The sequence below is a fragment of the Alosa sapidissima genome, chromosome 10, assembly GCF_018492685.1.
Source record: "Alosa sapidissima isolate fAloSap1 chromosome 10, fAloSap1.pri, whole genome shotgun sequence".
NCBI classification, from domain to species: Eukaryota; Metazoa; Chordata; class Actinopteri; order Clupeiformes; family Clupeidae; genus Alosa; species Alosa sapidissima.
The window spans coordinates 4,613,075-4,628,887 of record NC_055966.1 but is presented as its reverse complement, the minus strand read 5'-3'; the positions used below and the strand labels follow the sequence as shown (position 1 = coordinate 4,628,887).

The window sequence follows — 15,813 nt, the reverse complement described above, 5'->3', positions numbered from 1 at the left end:
ATGAAATAAAATTGCCTGTTACCCTTGGGTTATAAGGCAATCATCAACAAAACATCTGAGTACAACTTTGATCAAACTGTTGCAACAACTTGTAAATAAACTGCAAACAAATTGGTAATTGCATCATCAACTGATTATATGTGATTTTGCCCCCTGAAGACAACATGGCACTGAGGGCTCAGACATTGTAGTGTAGTAGTGTAATGTGTGTAAAACATGAACACATGATAGACTCATCAAAGACAGTCAATGGTATTTCTAAACCTCGTATCATAGTCTATCATGTGTTCATATTTTACACACTTTTGCAGTGTACAGTATGTGCCATGTGTCTTTGATGAGTGTCTTTGATGATGTAACATCTTTGATGATTGTAACATCTGTTATTATTTATTAAATGCAGCCACATTCACATAATTTTATTTCGAATTAAACTATTTTACCCTTTCAATGTTCAAAATAATTTGGAGCAGCAGGGCTGATAAAATCACTATTTGTGACTAATGAGGGTAGGCCAGTTACGTCAGGGAGCATGTCATTCTCTGATCATGTAGACAGATAGGGTAGAGTCATAGTTTGGTGAAGTGTTCGAATCACTGAGAAAGAAAAATTGTACTAATGTAGGAGAGAACAGGTGTGTTTTTACGAACCCCGGACATTTTGATAAACACCCTTCAATTACACCTTATACAGGAAATATTATTAAAGACATCAACAAAGGGGTGTGTGCGGTGTCAGGTGGTGGTACAATAGTGTTCATGTGACATGATATTTCTCATTATTAATAGAATGTCATCTATTAGCGCAGGTTATATTGGTCAAATTCATTCTGATTGGATCATAAAAGGCCACAGCAATGAAGAGGATGGACTGAAGTATTTGATGGTATTTGTGGATGTCTGCATTAAGGGCTTTTGATTTGTCTGGTTATGTTAATGGTCGTCTGGACAACAACAAAGAGGAATGACCCACAAAATGTGTTGGTATTTGTTGGTAGAGAATCCATCATGAGTGTGAGGGTGGTTGGGTTTGGGACGCCAGACACAACTGTTGAGCCTTCTGGAGATGTCGTGGGCCTAACAGGAAAGTGCCTGCTTGATAACCTCAGTGAAATCCTCTCGATGGCTGCTGTTAGTGATGGGTTTTTTTGCCCACAAAGGTTGCTTTGTTGATTTTGATGGTAAATATGATATGCTGCTGTAGGAAACCTCCTGCCTAGTACTATTGACACCACTCCTCACTAGGTGTCCACTCAGTGTAAGAGGTCAAAAAGAACTGCTCACTCACCGCCTTGGCTCCGCAAAGTGGCTCAGACCGAGCGGAACACTATTCCAGCCACTCATGAGGTCAAGCTCACACTCTTATCCCTTCACCTCACCACTGCTGACCAGAAGGACAGTTAACCAGTACCATAGATATTGATACGTCTAACCATACTATGACAGCTCATAAGCATAATTGTTCCCATGACAAATGTTCATATGTTTATGTCTCACTATTTAAATCACAATAGATTGAGGCCTTTCTTTATCAGGTGCTCTTGTTAAGATATCTTCTATGCCAAGACAAGGTAGTTTAACTTTATCTATGAATGAACCATATCAAACTGTCATGATCAAGTTTAGATTCACCGACTCCATTTATCATCATGTGTATCTTGGATTTTAATCAAGAAAGATGTAGACACTCTCACAGCATTAAACGAACCAAACCAAAACTGACATTTTATTCAAGTACATTTTTTAAGAAAACTTGATTTAAAAAAGTTTTGACCAGCAACATTTACAAGTACATTAATAACTTTGATTTCCCCAGTCAGCTAAACTCAATTTACAACATCCAAAGTAGCGTATCAGCTCCAAGATTTAAGATCCCGAGGACATGAAATGAATAAAGCAAAATATTAAAAGATATTGAATGTGAAAGCATTTGAACTCATTACTGCCTTCCAATATGAATGTCTTCTCCAACTTTGATGTTGAGGGTCAGACCCATTTCAGAAAAGCATGTCCAGTTGTGCTGATATCTGCCACCTTGAAACAGTAGTTTCTTCAGAGCTATTAGAAAACCAGTATAAATGTGCAAAATGGCCACTAGTAATCTCATAAACATTATTCCAGCAATGCAGCCACATTTCAACCCCATTCCTTAATTTCACTGTCAACAAATCACATTAAAGGGACTCAGTAATACAAAGCAAACAGTATTTTATAATCACATATAATAAAATAAATATTTGTATTCATAAATAACAATTCAAGGTTTCATCACTAGTATTCAGTACAGCCTTTCACCCACCTGCAATTCTGCCTCAATATGACATCTCCACATGTTGTGGCAGTTTTTGAAACAAAGTCCACGCAAAGATGCAACAATCTCAATACAATGTGGCTAACATAGTTAAGGTCATTAACATATTCAGTCTAATCCAATGCAAATATCCTAAAATGCACTATTACTATACTCCAACACAGAATGATTTTGACAGACCGAACAACTCAGTCCGGTTCTCCCCATTTCAGTAGCAATTGCATGTAACATTATCCAAAATAACTGTTCCTATAAAGCACTTCATCTAAAACAAGGGAATTAGAATTCAATTAGAAATGAAAGGTTCACCAACACAATTACAAAAGCAGAAGGCCATTCACAACACTGATATTTAAATGCTCATATCATAGACTTCACATATTTCTCATTACAAATTCACTTTGTTTCCTCTTTTGGCTAATTACTGCAAAGCATGTTCTACAGATAACCAATGAAGTCAAACCAATTGCTACAAGCAAAAGGTGAGAACTGACACCATATTCTGTACACCTCAAGAGAAAGTGCAAAGGCCTCAAATGAGTTCAAAATAAATTAAATAGTTCAATAAGCCTTGTTCATACTTTAACACATCTTGTGTCACTAAATTCAGACAAAGATTTTGACCTCCTCAGGCAATATTCCTCTTCGATCAGCAAGCTATGGTGCCATGCGGTTGACCTCTCTCTTTACCCTGCTAATCTCCTACATGTAAAAGCACGGACCTCAAACACATATTTTCGCCCCAATGTATGATTGTCTGTTTCTTATTGAACTTAATCTAACAGTGACAACATTGAGAGACAGGTTTTAGATCAGGTTTTACATAGAAGAACATCTGCAAAGGGCCCCAGCAGGCTCTTGTTGAAGATGCAACGTACCCACACCAAGTATGTAGTAAAGGGCTTGATGTTTTCAGAGAAAGTGTAGTTCTGGTGTGGAAGGATGTAAGGCATGTACGTGTTCTCCCCCTGCTCCTGTATCCACACTTCATACTTGACTTCGCGAACCTTCAGGTATTTCAGGTTCCAGGGGATTTGCCAGGACACAGTCAGCTTGGCCTCATTGGCAGCCTGGACTGAGGTCTGACATTTGGGCTCACGGACTCGGCCAGGGTGGACGGTGCTGGCAGCTTTGGCCTTTTTCCCATTGGGCTTGATCTGTACAGTCCTTCTGAGGGTGGCCAGGAAAGATGGTATGTCCACCATTGTGTCCTGGTAAATTCGGAAGAGCCACTCTGGGTTACGACAGCACAGATGCCGGGGCACTTCCTGGCTGGCAAGAATGCGGCCTTGTTCCTCCTTCTCCAGGTGAGAAATGCCGCCTTGATCCCAGGGCCGCTCGGGATATGTCACAGAGTTCTCCATTATGGTGTTCCTCCAAGCTGCATACTGAAGATCCATACCAGGCAAGGACGCAAGAGTCTTGTAAGGAGTGTAATGCTCAGGGTTGACTGCATAAGGGAAAAGCTCCACCACAGCTGCTCCCCGTGGCAGAAACAATGAGGCGACGAGCTGGGCGCCATGCATGCTAATTAGCATGGATGCCCCACTGATCACTTGGACAACACTTGCAAACGACTGGTCCTCCAGGGATACCGTGACTGTCCTCATCTGGAACTCCTGGGCCAGAGCCAGAATCAGCTCAGCTTCATTAAGTATTAGCCTATTAATAGACCTGCTGAACACCACAATGTAGTCATCTTCAGGGCGATCCTCTCTTGTGACATTCATTCTCTCCATCATTGTTTTAGCAAACTGACGGACTTCGTTCCCAGACACCAGGATATTGGCTTTAGGTCCTTGTGGCTGCACAAATCCATACTGGTACCATGTTGTCATCTTTGACAAACCCACATATGATTTTGTGAAGCACATCAACTTGCCAAAGTTTCTTAGCTGCTCTTTGAGGAGAGGCTGCTTGCTGCTTAGCAAACGGTACAAGTCAAAGTGGGCGCCCTCCCCCCAACCCTCCATGAAAACAAGGCGAGCTTCATCATCCAAGTCCGAGTACTGCTGCATAGTGTAGAAGATGGGCAGAAGGTCATCGTGAAAAATGTGCATGAGGTTGTCAGGATTGAAACGGTTCATGATCAGCGTGACATCAGGCACAAAAACCGGCTTAGGCATGAATTTCAGGGCAGCCGCGGGTAACTCGAGGAAGTTGAAGTACTGCGTGTTGTGGTCCTCCACAGAGGACAAGTCGAGCAGGGCTGGCTGGAAGCGGCGTGGGCCCAGGTTAGGCAACATGACTGACGAGTTTCCGTGGAAAAACACAAACTCCTCAGCCTCGGTGCAGTAGCAGAGATAATCAAAGCGGCAGATGCGGTCAGTGTGCATCTTGCCTGAGCACACCATGCGGGTGCCGTGCTCTTGCAGGGCCTGCAGGGCAGCGTGGTAGTCGATGCGCACTTGCGAGACTTCCTGGGACTGGCGTGTGAGCTGAAGCTCCTCCTCCAGCTGGGCCGCAGTCTCGCTCAGGCGCACGTACTTCCACAGCAGCGCCGCCACCACGGACACCAGCAGCCCGTTGAGGACCGCCGCCACGTTCATCCTGCAGCCGGGCGCACGCATCACAGCGGCATCACCACTGGACACACGCACACTCCACCTGAACACACAGCAAGGACAGAGTCAGACAGGCAGTGACACAACTCTATTAGCTGAAGAGATAAACAGTAAGCAATAAATTATTTGAAATTAAGGCATTACATCCAAATGCTTTTTGAAATAAATCACCAAATACCCTCATTGGAAATGTTTAAAAATAAACTACATATACAGTAGCTATGCCATGTATCAAAATAAAATACTGTATTGAAAATACTCAACATATGAAATCACTGCCTATTAAATCTGCAATGAGGCTACATAGAGAATAGAGAAGTTAGGTTGTGGGTGAGCAAGTAACTGGGATTGAGAACTTGTAAAGTAAAGAAGGTACACCCTTGCAGATACTGTAACAGTTCTTGATGCAAAATTATCTACTGTAGGACTTAACTATTTTATACTATTGGAGCTGCGATTTGATGTCCATTAAGTCAACCTATTAGTACAGTTGTTGTCTCTATGATGTTCCAGTCTCTAAGTTTGGTTCAACTGGCAACGGATAAATTGCTTTAACTAGACAAGCAGCTTGTTTACGTCCTTACATGCAGAGGCAATGTTGCCCTGGGAGCTGGAAAAAAGTTCCTAAAATATCATTACTAAATGTCAGCCAGTAGTGAAAACAGTGTGCCGATTCACTCTCTCAGGATAAGACAGGCCAAAAATGATTCACACATCTCACAATGTCAATCTGTACGGAGCCCGCGAAGGGTCAGGGTAGGGATTTGTTTAGAGCAATAGTTTTGTGTTCCCTCGCAATAATTTTTGCGTTCCCTCGCAATAAGTTTGTGTTCCCTCACAATACAGCCTATTTCATTAACCTATATTAAACAAGCACATTGACTTGGCTAGCCTCGTATTATATGGAAATACTTTAAAGTTGGATCTGCTCCAAATATTAATGGGTTTTCCTGAGCCTGTGCTACACCTTTCCACCAAGTTTTGCGAAATTTGTACCCGTAGTTTTATATATTGTAGATATTTACTGTAGATATTGTTGACATGCCGCACCGCAGTAGCCTATGGTGCAGTAAATGGAAGCATTGTAAAGGAACGCAAAAGCATTGCGAGGTAAAACAAAAACATTGCAAGGGAACACAAAAGCATTGCAAGGGAACGCAAAAGTATGGCTTTAAATAAATCCCCATCCTGATCCTTCTTGGGTTCCGTAAATCTGCATAGTTAAAATAAAGCATTTAATTCCATGGATTAAAACAAAATTAAAGTTATACTAAATATATTCTACCATGTTGCTTTTGTTGTGTATGATGATGCATACAGAACATCTGTTATTGGCTAGATGAAACTCCTGACTAATAGTGTGTGACACACCTCAGTGAAAGCTTGTATACCATGAAAATAACACTGAATATGTTAGTGTGTATGCAAGGATCCTTCTTAAATTCATTCTGACAATGTTCAAAAGCTGACCATGATGGTAAAGACCTACAGTGTAGCTTGCTGTTGAAAGATCTAACTTGCAAGTAGATTGGCTCACTCCCTCATTTCCCTCTCTCTCCCTCTCGACATCTTCACTGAGTCTTGAAGAAGCTCCAATACCAAAAAACCCCATAAAAACTGCTCTTTTACATGTAAGCAGCTAGGTGCAAGGTGCAAAACATAAAATCTTATTAGACGGCTCTTTATAATGCTGCAGAATGCTCCAATCACTTGAATGGGCATTCCCGTTCGGTGGTCTGATTTCTCGATAACAGACCGTTGCTAAGTATAACAGACTGCTGTCAAGGAAAATGGGTTTAGTGCTTCTTATTCACATCTTAGTCCGGTCACTTCTTGCAATGGAACTTCATTCAAAAGTGAATGCCGACGGTTGATCAGCTGTGTTCTAAAAAATGTTTGATTCAAGTCCCCTCAGGGCGAAGCAAGACCTCTTGTGAAGTAAAACCTCAAGTTCTGTTCGCCCTGTCGGGACTTAATTTCTGATAATGACTGGTGTTCTTTACATTATCCCTTAGTGTATGGGTTTCAACCTGTTATTTCCACACCATCGGTGTGGAATATCTTGTTCACAGGCGCTATAAGAAAAAAGAAACCTATAAAAGCCAGGCACAGTCGATTTCTGCAGGTCTCTTTTTTTAAATTATATTATCCAACCTAGCTTCCCACCTTTTGCAGAATGTGATATATTTTCAGCAAAATGCTCTCACAAAGGTTGATTACACTTCTGAACTCTGAATGCCACCCAGGTCTTCAAATACCTCTGGACTAGAAGGCAAACATGATCCAGTTGCACTGTATTTTGATTCAGAACAGACTCAAAGGAGAGGCAGAGGCAGCATTACCCTTCAGTCATCAAGACAAGGACAGGAGTGACCACACTGCTGGATATTAGTGTTCATCTTTCTTTCTGCGAGGATGTGAGCTCACACTTTGTGATGCACAAGTGATGCAAAATGTCAACTTGGATATTAGCAGGCAACAGCCCTGCATGCAATAAGTGTGTGATATTTCTCTTAGACATGCAAGGTTTAAAATGTTGAGTCACTCCCAACATCCCATCATGAATACTGCCTAGAGAAAAGACAGACTGTGATTTGGTTTCAGGGGAAAACAGCGGCCCTCGCGGAAACCCCAGTGTTATTTAAATATGAAAAGAATAAGTAAAAAGATGTCAACAATACATACTACTATGCAGCAGAAAGTGGAGAAAGTATACAAAAGTTAGTTAATCCAAAATCATTATATGAAAAGATCAAAACAATCCTGAAAAGACATATGTTTTCTCTAAAAAAGTAGCCTACAGGTACTACTGTTTCCTCAATGTATGGCTGAAGTAAACAAGCAGAAAACTAAAGCTGTAAACAACTCATGCATATCCTCGTCTCTTTTGAGCTTGATCATTTGACAGTGATCTACATAATAAATTGGCATTGCACAATGGTATTACAGCCATCCAAATTACCAATAAGCCATTGAGCATCTTAAATGGCAACGATAGGGTAGAGCCTACACCTAACAACCACAAAGGATATGGGAAATGATCGCAAAAAGAATACTGAAATAAAGGAAGCACTAGATGCAAAGTCCGAGTCTAGGTGAGCTGTAGATGATTAGGGGGAATCAGGGAGCATGTCCTTGAGATGTCTCTTCCTGTTTAAGTCCCATGGCATACTGAGCAGACGGGGAAGTAAGAGGAAAGCATAGATTGGCCTGGCCATGCAAACAAGAAGGGCTCAATTCCCTGTGGATATGCTTTAGTGTTAGCTCTGTGAACAATGAAGATCACAGTGGGGGAGGAACATAGCCTGATGAGTCCACTGCATTCTAATAACAGCTGTGGAGAGACACTACATCTCTTCCTGCTTGCCTATTTTGAGTCTGACCACAACAACAGCATTCTTTTCAAATAAAATAAAGACAGCCAGTAGATGATTTTTAAGGGCCGTGGCATTAAAAACAGTGGACAAGGACAAAGCCCATTGCCATTTCCAATAGTGATAATATCTGAAACAGAACTGAAGATGTAAAAATATAAACAACTCAAAAGCCCCCATAATATCTAGGCAAACATCATTGTGAAGTGACATCAGTGGCTAAATGTTCATTCTTGCTTCAGTCTCTTTAACGGCAATGGACAACAAAAAGTCCAAGCCCTACAGAATGGGATGTCTCTTGGGGGCAGATGAGAAATGGGCACTAGTGCTGTTCTCCTGCAGGGGGGAGCATGCACAATGTCACTCGTTGTTCCCCACTCAGAATGAGGGCATTTCCAAATGACACTGCGACACCAGTAAAGACATCAAATAACATAAAGTAACCCAAAGGCTCATACTTGCCAGCAGTTTGCTAGGCCTACTTAATTTTTTGGTTGCATATAGTAAATTCCTTGAACCATGACAGTTTTTCAGAAAAGGATTCATCATAAAAGTATTTCCAACTAGGCCTACACTTTTACTCCCATAGTGGCAAACTGCTGTCTGTGTGTGTTCTGACATGGTAGGCTTACATCATTACAATTTTATCAAGCCATGAATAAATCTGAGACGATTAATAGGCTCAGCCTTGAAAACCAAAATATTCAACTGGGAATAAGGGGCCTTTCATCCAATTATTGTAGGCTATGTGTCTGAGTAAAGTGTTTTAATGGCACCCAGAATGCCCAATGGATATACATTTAAAAAAAAAAAAAGCCTAACTTTGAGGATTTCCTAGTAAACATTTCATTAAGCCTATTATTAACCAAAGTAAACAGGATTTGTTGAAATCTGAGGTCAACGACAAGGTTGATCGCATCTCCTTTCATTCAATGTTGAAAGATATTATGCTTGCGTAAACTGGACAATCGGGATAGGAGCCTAGCCTAACATATAATCAAAAGGCACCTCTGCCTGCTGCAGACATGGAGAGGCTGTCTATTTTAGGTTAATATGTGTGCTCTGATTCTGATAGCATAAACGGTAGCTGTGACGGGAGTCAATAACAGGCTAATAAAAACTTCCATTCGAAAGTTTTCGTACTGGAACGCTTTGAATAGGCTACATCACCTGTTATGGCACACTTACCACGATATGAGTGGAATGACGATCACAATTCACTGCGGCTACAATGTGTCAAGACAGGCTACAGCTACAGCACCACCACCGATGGCTTCAAATTCTCTCACAGCGGCAGGATTTCAAGAAAGGCTTTCGGTCTGTTGCAATGTAGTCGTGAGGCGACGTTTCGTTGTCGTAGGCTACGTTTAGAGAATATAACATAGGCCTATTTCATTTATTGCGTTTTCATTAGTTATGGCACTATGTTTATCTAATTAGGGGGAAGCGAGCAAATATGCTGGCTTCTTTGGCGAATCTGAAACATTCAAGCTAGCCTGCTGTAGTAAGTCTCCACCCACAACAGTGACAGATCTCGTTTAAGCAAACACCGCGAGATCACAATCACAGCAATCTTGACCTTTATGCAATTATGGTGTAGCCTAGAAGGCTAATTATGGTGCATTTGAATGTTGCAAACACATTATGAGTATGTTTTACTGTATGTAGTCTGTAATAATGGTAATAGATAACAGTGCATTTCACACTAGGCGACATGCAACGTTTGTAGGCCTACTGTTACAAATAGGAGCAGAGAAAGAAGTCCTCTAGAATATGTCGATTTAAGTTTCTGGCATTGTAAATAAGACTTTAGATTTCGATCTGCTGTAGCACTCCTTTGAACACTATTATTTAGTATTCTCCCATTTAGAATTAAGAGCAACCACAGGCTGGTCACTAATAACAGCTAAACAGAGCAGATGATTATATGGAGTGGCCTGAGAGATACCTAGATAGACTACACTTACTCCACTGACTAGGGGTGGGCATATCGATAGTATCGATACCAACATTGGTATTGGTATCGGATCGATACCAGCGTGATGGGATCGATACTTTAATTTCAGTTCACTTCCAATATCTCTCAATTTGTTCAAAATGCATTGTTCCTGTTTCACCAAGGGCTAGCCTACAGTCAAGCAAACGCCATTCCTTTCACATCTTGCATGCCCGCTTTGCAATGTTTCGTTGCTGAAATGTTTGTAAATTATTAACAGTGGAAATTATAAAATCATTAGCATATTGATGCTTTATTCACATCATAAATCATAACACACTGTTCGGCCCCTACATAAAAGTATATAAACTGCTTTTAGTTACAAATATCAGTATTGGTATCGGCTATACTGGCCCTATATTTAATTGGTATCGGATCGAAACCAAATTTTACAGTATCGCACACCACTACCACTGACAAGCCTTGGCACATTCAAGTTTTTCTTTAGTACTGGACCAATTTATCTTGGCATTCTTCATACCTTGGCCACAAGGTGGCAGGATAATACCATTTTCAAGTCATGTTGCAGGCTTCGGCTTCATCTGAATACCCATACTAGCCTACTATTTGATGTTGTTAAACATGTTTTATCAAAATTATTTTCAGAAACATGACACTATTGAATTATTTTTATACAATGCTATATATCCTGTGAGAATGGTGAAAAGCAGTGCTGATCCTCCTTCAAAAGGACTGCTCAATAGGATGTAGCTGGTCACGGACCAAAACAGTTGTTTTTAAAACAGTTGTTTAATTGTTATGTCCTGTGTGATACCATAGAGTCCTTGTATAAGCACAGGTTTGCATGTCACTGCATGAAGATGTGCTTGACACTATTGCCAACCACCCCATTAGGTAATGTGCCTTTGTTGTGCATTGTTTCTCACAAATGGTCAATGTGTAATGTTACATTTTAGATGAACTTCAACAACTGCATTCTTAAACAAATGATAGACATAGGATATGAGCAAAGGGAATACACTGCATTTGCACTCCTGTTGATCTGCCATCATCTTTAACCTATCTCAATTTGTGCCCTCTGTATCATATCATATAATTTCTGACAGTTCAAGAGCCATATTAAATATTAATGTGCACAGATTCACCTGAATGCAAGTGCAATGGCAATTGAATTTTCATAGGTGGAACAGGCTACAGAGTAGCCTACAGACTATATGACAGATGGTCAAAAAGTCAACTGTCAGACTTTAAGCTTAATTTATATCCTTTTCAGACTACCTAGCCTATATGCCACTGCATGTCTTAATGCAACATTCAGCCATGCATAAATCATACTTTGGGTATTTCTACACACTGCCAGTGTGAATACCAGGCTGCAGAACTAAAGAAACGAATCTCTGTTCAAAATTAAAAAAATAAGAAATGAATACAGTATGATTGGATATACAAAATCAGGCCTATGCCTAACATATTGGTGTGGCCTACAAGAACCAGCTTCGTTGCATTGACTTATAATACAGCAGCAGAGATAGAATGCTTTCACCCTTTGCAGCATAGGCTTACCTTTGACTTTTTTGAGAAACATTAGAAATGCGTCATGACTTGCAAAGTCTAATGCACTAAATGATAGACTACAGAGAAGTTGGACTATCCTTGCTTATGTCAGTTAGCATATTGACAACAAGACTGACGTCAAAGCAAAATGCGGCTGGGTTTTACTGCGCCGCCGCAGCTGTTACATGGGAGGAGAGCTAATTCGCTGAGAGTTGCAGTTCTATCAACATTGTACACTAGCTCTCAGCAGCGCCTAAGTAACCCATGTAGGAGTGGTGAAGTTCACGCTTTTCTTTGGTGTACAGGGTTGCGACTAAGGGCGCACATCGGCTTGCTTTCATCTAGGTGCATAGTAGCTGTTTGGGGAGGCTTTAATGTATGCCGGAGTAAGTGGTAAGTAACGTTAACTAGCAAGCCAAGGCTACATCAAATGGGTTAAAGGGTTACATTCACGTAACGCATGCTAGCCAGATAGCAATCGAGCGACGTTATGGTCGGTTAGCTTGCAACGTTATATCTAAGAGCTACGTTACCGAGCAAATTATTTTAATGTTAGATATGGATGGGTGATAAATCTATCTTTGCAGTTGGCACTAATCTAAATAATTACCAGCTTGGCCCCAGTGATCAACTATCGTTGTTCAGATAGATAGTTATTTGAATGCCCATCCCTTCGATAGGAATGGTCAGGCAATGTTAGCCAGATGGCTAAGCGCACAGATGTCAGCTAACAGTTAACGTTAAGTTACCGTCTTGCAATCCAGCTCACGTTTACTTTTCGTTTTACCGTTGTATGGACCATGCTTGAGTCGTAAAGTTCTGTCTGGTTTCTATGCTGAGTAAGTCAAAGTAAGCTTGGCTTTGCATTATAGGAGACCGTAACGGTAACTTACTTCATATCGAATGCATTTAGCAAGTTCGCTAGCGATAGCAAGCTACCGGAGTTAGCCCAACACAAGCCACATTGGTAGCTCGCTAACTATTTAGCGAGGATTGGCAGGATGTAGGAACGTTAACTGAAGTGAACGATTCCACTGAAGTTAACGTTAGCGTGCTAACACTGTCTGCTTAGTAAGCGGCATCCAGTGTTATAAACATATATTGCACTCTAACGTTATGTTGTTTAAGCAATGTAAAGTTGTAAACTGAGCGATAGTTGTTGTTGAAATTAATTTCTATATCGCTCTTCTGTGGTTAGATGTTTGTCAGCCAAGGATACCGTTAACGTTGGTGTGACTGCTGTCATTGTGATAGCTGTATTAGCAAGCTGCTATCCTACGTTCAAGATATACGATGCATTTTCCGGTTAACAGTAAGGCTAATGGTCATATAAAGAACTGCTGCTCATGAAGCCGTTTTGATCTGGTAGGACACATTCTAAATATTCGTGTAATATGTTAAGTACTGACAAACCAATATGTTCATACACGCCAACCTAACAATAGCTGGCATCCATTACGTTAACGGTGCTGTTTAACAGTCTAACATTGCAGGTGGGATGCATGTATTCAAGTTAACGGAACAGCATGTCGAGCCCATGATCGGGCCTGGCAGACTGGCAGGTGTTAGTAGCAACATTTAGGCGCTGTATTTAGTAGCAACATTTAGGAGCTGTATTGTCTATCTATTAAGCCTAATTTATGATGGCCTCAACGGTCTTCCACAGTTGGTGGGAGTGCGGTGTATAGCAAGCCTGAGATTATTCTACCCAGACAACTAGCTACTGGCATTAACGTTATTGTGTATTTTTGTCCTATTTGTTATCATGTAATGTTTACCGTTATGACATGTTTTTGATACAACGAGCCGGATAGATGCACTCAAAGTGGACAATCTTCTGTTAGAAATCCAGTGGCGTGTAAATTTGCACTTTTTAATTATTATAGGCTTATGGATGCCACAACCAGATCTTTTGTCGACTGTACTGCGTATTCTTTGAGTATCCACGTTATGATATAAGCCTTTTCGACGTGTTTTCGATATCATTTTCTAACAGAACCGTACACCCGTTGTTTGTGTGGCTAAATGTCACTCATTACAGAACTCGCGCTATGTTGTGTGATTGCAGTTCCCAAACTACAGGTTAATTTTGAGAGGTAATTGTTATTTATGTCCGCACCAATGACAATCAGTGGTCAGCATCCCACATTTGGTCTGCAAATATTCATATGAATCACATTGGGAAGTGGATATTGGAATGTATGAATCGTCATAGTTGCATTTGTCTTGGGCAAGCTACATTGTGACAGTTTTTAATTATGAAATATCATAACATCGCTTTTTAATTGAGGAATTCCAAACTAGTGAGTAGGTTCAGTTGATGAGATGACTGGGAACAGGTGTGGGGATATTACATACCCAGTGCAGCTTTGCCAAGTTTGTTTTACTGCCAGAGAGCAATATTTAAACACATAATTGGGGACATCACATTTCTTATTTCCCCATTAGTAGTAATCTCTGTGCATAGTGACCTACAGAACACACTTTGCATGCATTACCTTTGAGTGTTCAGTGAACTGCATACCAATTTAACTAATACTGTTTAACAAATAACTGCATACAATTAACTAATACAATTAAATGTTAGCATCCCAACAGGTTGTCTTTGTGCCACTCCTTGCCCCATTAATATGTAGAATTAGGGAAATACAAATATGCCTAAGGCTACATATCAGCCTTACTCTTGAGTCATGTCTGTGCTGCTGTGGGTTGTGTCACAGAAATTGAATTAGTGTTCTTGGTAAATGGACAGCCTGGCCCATGGCTTTTGTTTTTCCTAACAAGAGGAAATCGATAGAAATCTATGATGTTCCATGCTGAAGGCTGCTGGTAGCTTGACCACATGATGCTCAGTCACACTGTACTGTGCTCCAACTGTTAAACAATCAGTAGGAGTACAATACTTAATTAAAGGGAAAAAAGTTTATTTAACTTGGCATAATTTTCTTTGTTCAGATTTTATAATTACATGTAAAAGTGCTTTTGAAATTAATAGTTTATAGAATCTAAAAACATAATTGTGATGTGTAACGATGGATACATTTTTTTCTCATTCAATTTCTGGTCTCTCTAACAGAAACCCGTCACCATGGGCTTGAGGTCAGTATCTTATGGACTGAAGTGAGCTGGACCCCCTCTGCATAATCCCCAAGGGCCTTCACCTGCCCGCCTCCCAGCCAGGGCCAGGTGGCAATGGCAGGCTTCAAGCGTGGCTATGATGGCAAGATCGCCGGACTCTATGACCTGGACAAAACCCTTGGACGTGGGCACTTTGCTGTGGTCAAGCTGGCACGCCATGTCTTTACTGGCGAAAAGGTGGCAGTCAAGGTCATCGACAAGACTAAGCTGGACACGGTGGCAACTGGGCATCTCTTTCAGGAAGTCCGCTGCATGAAGTTGGTGCAGCATCCTAACATTGTGCGTCTCTATGAGGTCATTGACACCCAGACCAAGCTCTATCTGATCCTGGAGCTTGGAGATGGTGGAGACATGTTTGACTATATCATGAAGCACGAGGAAGGCCTGAATGAGGAGTTGGCCAAGAAGTACTTTGCCCAAATTGTGCACGCCATCTCCTACTGCCACCGACTCCATGTGGTGCACCGGGACCTGAAGCCTGAGAACGTGGTGTTCTTTGAGAAACAGGGCCTGGTCAAGCTCACAGACTTTGGCTTTAGCAACAAGTTCCAACCAGGCAAGAAGCTCACTACCAGCTGTGGTTCGCTGGCCTACTCTGCCCCTGAGATTCTGTTGGGGGATGAGTATGACGCACCTGCCGTAGGTAAGTGGAAAGGGTGTGATGGAGCTTAAAGGACTGTTTCGGGAAGGAATTCCTCAGCCATAATTATGTAGAGCAATAATGGAATGATTGCGGTAATTTGTGAGTAGGGACAAATGTGTTTCCAATTTTGTTTAAGGCAGGGAAAAGTAATTGTTTACCTTAGTCACTTTTTCCAATATTTCGTCAGTTGGTGTTAAACATAGTTGCTTAGGCTTACTCTGGGAAATGACGTAAATATGTGCAAGCTCATGCAAGCTCCATAGTTGACATTTA

The 15,813-nt window shown here is 41.1% G+C and overlaps 2 protein-coding genes across 4 annotated transcripts in view; one reads left to right on the top strand and one right to left on the bottom strand.

The window, feature by feature from the left end:
* Window positions 1-1,494: 1,494 nt before the first annotated feature.
* On the bottom strand, window positions 1,495-11,887 carry pomgnt2 (protein O-linked mannose N-acetylglucosaminyltransferase 2 (beta 1,4-)). Of its 2 annotated transcripts, none has more exons than XM_042108254.1 (2): window positions 11,769-11,887; window positions 1,495-4,917 (listed from the first exon to the last, which is right to left on the bottom strand). In XM_042108254.1, exon 2 carries the CDS (start codon window positions 4,878-4,880, stop codon window positions 3,123-3,125), a length of 1,758 nt encoding a protein of 585 aa, XP_041964188.1. In that variant the 5' UTR covers window positions 4,881-4,917; window positions 11,769-11,887; the 3' UTR covers window positions 1,495-3,122. The 2 variants fall into 2 exon arrangements, with proteins under 2 accessions (XP_041964188.1, XP_041964186.1); XM_042108252.1 differs by lacking the exon at window positions 11,769-11,887 and adding an exon at window positions 9,437-9,733.
* Window positions 11,888-11,947: 60 nt separating this feature from the next.
* The window catches only part of snrka (SNF related kinase a), a 29,797-nt gene continuing 25,931 nt past the window's right edge, over window positions 11,948-15,813 (top strand). Inside the window, exons 1-2 of one of the 2 annotated variants that reach the window (XM_042105724.1) lie at window positions 11,948-12,152; window positions 14,836-15,540. In XM_042105724.1, coding sequence (XP_041961658.1) covers window positions 14,952-15,540 — 589 coding nt within the window. In that variant the 5' untranslated portion in view covers window positions 11,948-12,152; window positions 14,836-14,951. Of the gene's footprint in view, window positions 12,153-12,822; window positions 13,125-14,835; window positions 15,541-15,813 lie in introns of those variants that run through there. The other variant, XM_042105725.1, reaches the window with a different exon arrangement.